Raw genomic sequence first — 6,030 nt, forward strand, 5'->3', positions numbered from 1 at the left:
AATTGGGCAGTTCTCTCTCCGATTGGTCGGTCCTTGCTCCGATGGGGCGGTGCTTTCTCCGATGGGGCAGTTCTTTACCCGATGGGGGGGTTCTTTCTCCGATGGGGGGGTTCTTTCTCCGATGGGGCGGTCCTTTCTCCGATGGGGCGGTCCTTTCTCTGATTGGGTGGTTCTTTCTCCGATGGGGCACTTCTTTCTCCGATGGGGTAGTCCTTTCGCCGATTGGGCGGTTATTTTTCGATGGGGCGGTTCTTTCTCTGATGGGGCAGTTCTTTCTCCGATTGGGCGGTTCTCTCTCCGATTGGGTGGTCCTTTCTCCGATGGGGTGGTTCTTTCTTCAATGGGGCAGTTCTTTCTCCGATGGGGTAGTCCTTTCGGCGATTGGGCGGTTATTTTTCGATGGGGCGGTTCTTTCTCTGATGGGGCAGTTCTTTCTCCGATTGGGCGGTTCTCTCTCCGCTTGGGTGGTCCTTGCTCCGATTGGGCGATTCTCTCTCCGATTGGGTGGTCCTTGCTCCAATTGGGCGGTCCTTACTTCGATTGGGCGGTTACTTTTTCTGATGGGGCAGTCCGTCCTCCGATGGGATGGCCCTTTCTTCGATTGGGCGGTTCTTTCTCCGATGGGCAGCTCTTTTTTCGATGGGGAGGTTCTTTTTCTGATGGGGTGGTCCTTTCTTCAATTGGGCGGGTCCTTTCTCTGATGGGGCGGTTCGTTCTCCGATGGGGCGGTTCTTTCTCTGATTGGGTGGTTCTTTCTCAGATGTGGACGTTCTTTCTCCGATTGTATGGTTCTTTCTTCGATTGGGTGGTCCTTTCTTCAATTGGGCAGTTCTTTCTCCGATGGGGTGGCTCTTTCTCCAATTGGGCGATTCTCTTTCCGATAGGGCGGTCCTTGCTATGATGGGGCGGTCCTTGCCCCGATGGGGCGGTCCTTTCTCCGATGGGGTGGTTCTTTCTCCGATGGGGCGGTTCTTTCTCCGATTGTATGGTTCTTTCTTCGATTGGGTGGTCCTTTCTTCAATTGGGCAGTTCTTTCTCCGATGGTAGCGGCTCTTTCTCCAATTGGGCGATTCTCTTTCCGATAGGGTGGTCCTTGCTACGATGGAGCGGTTCTTTCTCCGATGGGGCGGTTCTTTCTTTGATGGGGCGGTTCTCTCTTTTATTGGGCGGTCCTTGCTCAGATGGGGTGGTTTTTTCTCCGATGGAGCGGTTCTTTCTCCGATGGGGCGGTTCTTTCTCCGATGGGGCGGTTCTTTCTCCGATGGGGCGGTTCTTTCTCCAATTGTGTGGTTCTCTCTCTGATTGGGTGGTCCTCGCTCCGATTGGGCAGTCCTTTCTTCGATTGGGCGGTTATTTTTTCCGATGGGGTGGTCCGTCCTCTGATAGGGCGGTCCTTGCTTCGATGGGGCTGTTCTTTCTCCAATGGGGCGATTCTCTCTCCGATTGGGTGGTTCTTTCTCTGATGGGGCGGTTCTTTCTCCGATTGGGCGATTCTCTCTCCGATAGGGCGGTCCATTCTCCGATGGGGCGGTTCTTTGTCCGATTGGGCGGTCCTTTCTCTGATGGGGCGGTCCTTTCTCCGATGGGGCGGTCCTTGTTCCGATGGGGTGGTCCTTTCTCCGATGGGGCGGTCCTTTCTCCGATTGGGCGGTTCTTTCTTCGATGGGGCGGTCCTTTCTCCGATGGGGCAGTTTTTTCTCCTATTGGGCAGTTCTTTCTCCAATTGGGCGATTCTCTCTCCGATAGGGCGGTCCTTGCTACGATGGGCGGTCCTTGCTCCGATGGGGCGATTCTCTCTCCGATAGGGCGGTCCTTACTACGATGGGGCAGTCCTTTCTCCGATGGGGCAGTCCTTTCTACGATGGGGCGGTCCTTTCCTTTCTTCGATTGCGTGGGCCTTTCTTCGATTGGGTGGTCCTTTCTCCGATGGGGCGGTTCTTTCTCCTATTGGGCAGTTCTTTCTCCGATGGGGCGGTCCTTGCTACGATGGGGCGGTCCTTGCTACGATGGGGCGGTCCTTGCTACGATGGGGCGGTCCTTGTTCCGATGGGGCGGTCATTTCCCCGATGGGGCGGTTCTTGCTCCGATGGGGCGGTCCTTTCTCCGATGGGGCGGTCCTTTCTCCGATGGGGCGGTCCTTGTTCCGATGGGGCGGTCCTTTCTCCGATAGGGCGGTCCTTTCTCCGATGGGGCGGTCCTTTCTCCGATGGGGCGGTTCTTTCTCCGATTGGGCGGTTATTGTTCCCATTGGGGCGGTCCTTGTTCCGATGGGGCGGTCCTTTCTCCGATAGGGCGGTCCCTTCTCCGATGGGGCGGTCCTTTCTCCGATGGGGTGGTCCTTGTTCCGATGGGGCGGTCCTTTCTCCGATAGGGCATAGGGCGGTCCTTTCTCCGATGGGGCGGTTATTTCTCCGATTGGGCGGTTATTTTTCCGGTCGGACGGTTATTTTAACATCACGTGATACAAAAACTAAATCACGAACTTCCAATGGCAGGGTCGTTCTGACATCACGTGATACAAATAACGACCTGATGAGCTGTATCTACAATGTGTATCAAATATATACATATATAGATATAGATATAGATATATAGATATAGATATAGCTCGGTGTGTTAAATTTTTCACAAAACAACAACAACCTTTATTACCGGTTTGAGCCTTTGTCGGATCGAGACCGAGTGGCGAGTGCGTCATTGCGCCGGAAGTTTACCTGTGAGGTGGTGGTTTGTTGGCGCTGTCTCACTCTCAGTCACAGATTGCGGCGATCGCCATGGATGAGTACCAGGGTTCGGACGAGGTAATCCTTGGGCCCTCACAGGAGGAAATCTTTCGATTTTACACCTCGTCGACCAGGCCTGTTCCCATGACGTCTCGTGCTTTCCGCCCATTACGTTCCTCTTTCGCGACCGTTTCCCTGGAGCATTCGTTACATGATGACATTTATCATGCGTGTTATCTCACGTGACTCCCCTTACATGTGCAGAAACACTTCCCCTCCTTTTTCGTCTTTTTCCCTCTCCGACCCGATCTTCACTTTCCCTCTTCCTATTTCATCTTTTCCCCCATTTGACCCCCCACTTCCTCCTCACATCCCCAGCTTTCTCGTCTGATTCACCCATGGCTGTTGTGTGTGTGTTTCTCAGACTGTTTTTGTCACTGAAGAAGTGAGCAACATCATTAAGGAGGTGAGTGTGTTCATGGGGTTAACGTGTAATGTGCTATAAGCATCATGGAAGGTTATAGTGACGATGCCAAACATGTACAAGTAGAGAGTTTCAAAGTGACATTGCATTGCCAGGTTCACTGACAGTTTGGTCGTGGACCCACCGTTTGGAGAGCTTTACAGGTGACCGTGTTCAATAAAAGATGATGATTGTGAGGAACGGGTGTGTCGAGAAGCTCATGATGAGGATCCAGTAGAAAGGAATGATTAAAGGTCCATGCGGTGTGACGTGCAGTGCGTGGAGGTGGCCATTGGTGGAATGTCTTACCAACACAGCAAGGTCAACCAGTGGTCATCGAACATCGTGGATCAATGTCTAAATCAACTGGCAAAGCAGAACAAGCCGTTCAAGTACATCGGTGAGAAGCAAAGGAGGTTGCCCTGGTCCATTGAAAGACTCCGCAGCTCGTTTTGATCACATAAAATGGACTAGCTCTGTTTTTGTTAAACAATAATATGAGCAACATTATATAGAAATTGTTTTGAAAAGTTAAGAAAAGTTATTTTGACTCGAGATGCTGATTTGTTTGAGCGTGACCATCGATCGGTCTTGGTGGCATCACGGTCTCTGCTCGTGCCTCCGTAAGCCAGGCCTGTAATGGCAGACTGTCTCCCACAGTGACGTGCACCATTGTACAGAAGAATGGTGCTGGCCTCCACCTGGCCAGCTCGTGCTTTTGGGACAACTCTACTGACGGTACTCTCCCGCACCCCCTCAGCCCCCCACTCTGATCTTTCCAACCTACCTTGCCACCCTCGACTCTCCCTCTAGCCTCCACCCCCAGACTCTCCCTCTAGCCTCCACCCCCAGACTCTCCCTCTAGCCTCCACCCCCAGGCTCTCCCTCTAGCCTCCACCCCCAGGCTCTCCCTCTAGCCTCCACCCCCAGACTCTCCCTCTAGCCTCCACCCCCAGACTCTCCCTCTAGCCTCCACCCCCAGACTCTCCCTCTAGCCTCCACCCCCAGACTCTCCCTCTAGCCTCCACCCCCAGACGCTCCCTCTAGCCTCCTCCCCCAGACTCTCCCTCTAGCCTCCACCCCCAGACTCTCCCTCTAGCCTCCACCCCCAGACTCTCCCTCTAGCCTCCACCCCCAGACTCTCCCTCTAGCCTCCACCCCCAGACTCTCCCTCTAGCCTCCACCCCCAGACTCTCCCTCTAGCCTCCACCCCCAACTCTCCCTCTAGCCTCCTCCCCCAGACTCTCCCTCTAGCCTCCTCCCCCAGACTCTCCCTCTAGCCTCCTCCCCCAGACTCTCCCTCTAGCCTCCACCCCCAGACTCTCCCTCTAGCCTCCACCCCCAGACTCTCCCTCTAGCCTCCACCCCCAGACTCTCCCTCTAGCCTCCTCCCCCAGACTCTCCCTCTAGCCTCCTCCCCCAGACTCTCCCTCTAGCCTCCACCCCCAGACTCTCCCTCTAGCCTCCACCCCCAGACTCTCCCTCTAGCCTCCACCCCCAGACTCTCCCTCTAGCCTCCACCCCCAACTCTCCCTCTAGCCTCCACCCCCAGACTCTCCCTCTAGCCTCCACCCCCAGACTCTCCCTCTAGCCTCCACCCCCAGACTCTCCCTCTAGCCTCCACCCCCAGACTCTCCCTCTAGCCTCCACCCCCAGACTCTCCCTCTAGCCTCCTCCCCCAGACTCTCCCTCTAGCCTCCTCCCCCAGACTCTCCCTCTAGCCTCCTCCCCCAGACTCTCCCTCTAGCCTCCACCCCTCCTCCTTCTCCCTTTGGACCGTCAAATCTGTTTAACAAATTAACATCTTGGAAAATAAACATGGATCCTAACATTGGGTGAAAGCATCTGAGTTTAATGTATTTTCCCTGAAAGCGTGATGTGTATCTGCACAGGAAGCTGCACTATCAGATGGGAAAACAAAACGATTTACTGCATCGTGTCCGTGTTTGGCCTCGCCATCTGAACACGCACCTCGAATGGAGGATTCCGCAGCACATGGCCCCTCGGCACAAAGGAGGTTAGAGTAATGGGGTTTGTGTCGATGTGAACACTTGAGTTTACCACTTTTGCATTTTCCCATTGTTGTTTGAACCGTCCCTTACGAGTCGTGATGCGGCCAGACTAACGTTATTCGGTTAGGATGAGCCACGGACATGAAAGGATGACATACGACGGAAACATTTGCTTTTTACATGTACTCCCATGTTCGCCCAGATGACCGTTAGCAAAACTGCAATTTAAGCATGTTACCCAAAATGCATTGCAATATTGACTCCGTTTTCATTGTATCGTTTAATATTAAAAGGAAAGCAAACAGACCTTCCCCGGCTCTTTAAATTCCGTCAACATGAAACACACAAATCGACTCTATGCATTTAAATACAGGTAGGACAGCAGTAACACCTTTCCTAGAGAAGGAGAAAGAGACAAACGGCACGTTATCATTCTTTAAGCATGTGAGCATATGTCACAAAACCTAACAACTGGTACACGAGGTCACAAAAACCTTCCGGTAACCACGTCACGAGCATCACCCTCCTTGAGCACGTAAGAATACGCCACAAAAATATTCCAGTAACCGCTCCATCAGCAAATCCATTTAATTAAATGTACAAAGGACTTTTTTTTTTCTTTTTTTTCTTTTGTATACTGAATCGAGGCTCGTGAAGGAGTTGACATTTATTTCACAAACAAATCGAATAAAAAGAGGGAGCGGAAGACAAGATGGGGAGAGAAGGGGAAGCACACAAACACAACATTTGAGAGCAGGGAGAAGTGTGGGAGGGAGGGCTTGGGGGGAGGAGGCGGGGGGAGGAGGTGTGGGAAGGGGGGGGGGGGGGGGGA

The 6,030-nt window shown here is 53.2% G+C and overlaps 1 protein-coding gene across 1 annotated transcript; it reads left to right on the plus strand.

Annotated features, from left to right (window-relative positions):
• The first annotated feature begins 2,549 nt into the window (after positions 1-2,549).
• Positions 2,550-5,504, plus strand: DYNLT1 (dynein light chain Tctex-type 1). The gene is made up of 5 exons (XM_068135385.2): positions 2,550-2,801; positions 3,148-3,189; positions 3,463-3,586; positions 3,847-3,924; positions 5,079-5,504. Exons 1-5 carry the CDS (start codon positions 2,775-2,777, stop codon positions 5,147-5,149), a joined length of 342 nt encoding a protein of 113 aa, XP_067991486.1. The 5' UTR covers positions 2,550-2,774; the 3' UTR covers positions 5,150-5,504.
• Positions 5,505-6,030: the final 526 nt, after the last annotated feature.

Source organism: Myxine glutinosa, chromosome 14, assembly GCF_964187855.1.
Source record: "Myxine glutinosa chromosome 14, kmMyxGlut1.1, whole genome shotgun sequence".
NCBI lineage: Eukaryota > Metazoa > Chordata > Myxini > Myxiniformes > Myxinidae > Myxine > Myxine glutinosa.

Excerpts from the sequence above, each read along its gene's own strand:
- DYNLT1 (XM_068135385.2), top strand. The coding sequence starts at position 2,775 with ATGGATGAGTACCAGGGTTCGGACGAG. Across the intron at positions 2,802-3,147 it reads AGTACCAGGGTTCGGACGAG|ACTGTTTTTGTCACTGAAGA; the intron begins GTAATCCTTGGG and ends TGTGTTTCTCAG. Across the intron at positions 3,190-3,462 it reads TGAGCAACATCATTAAGGAG|TGCGTGGAGGTGGCCATTGG; the intron begins GTGAGTGTGTTC and ends TGTGACGTGCAG.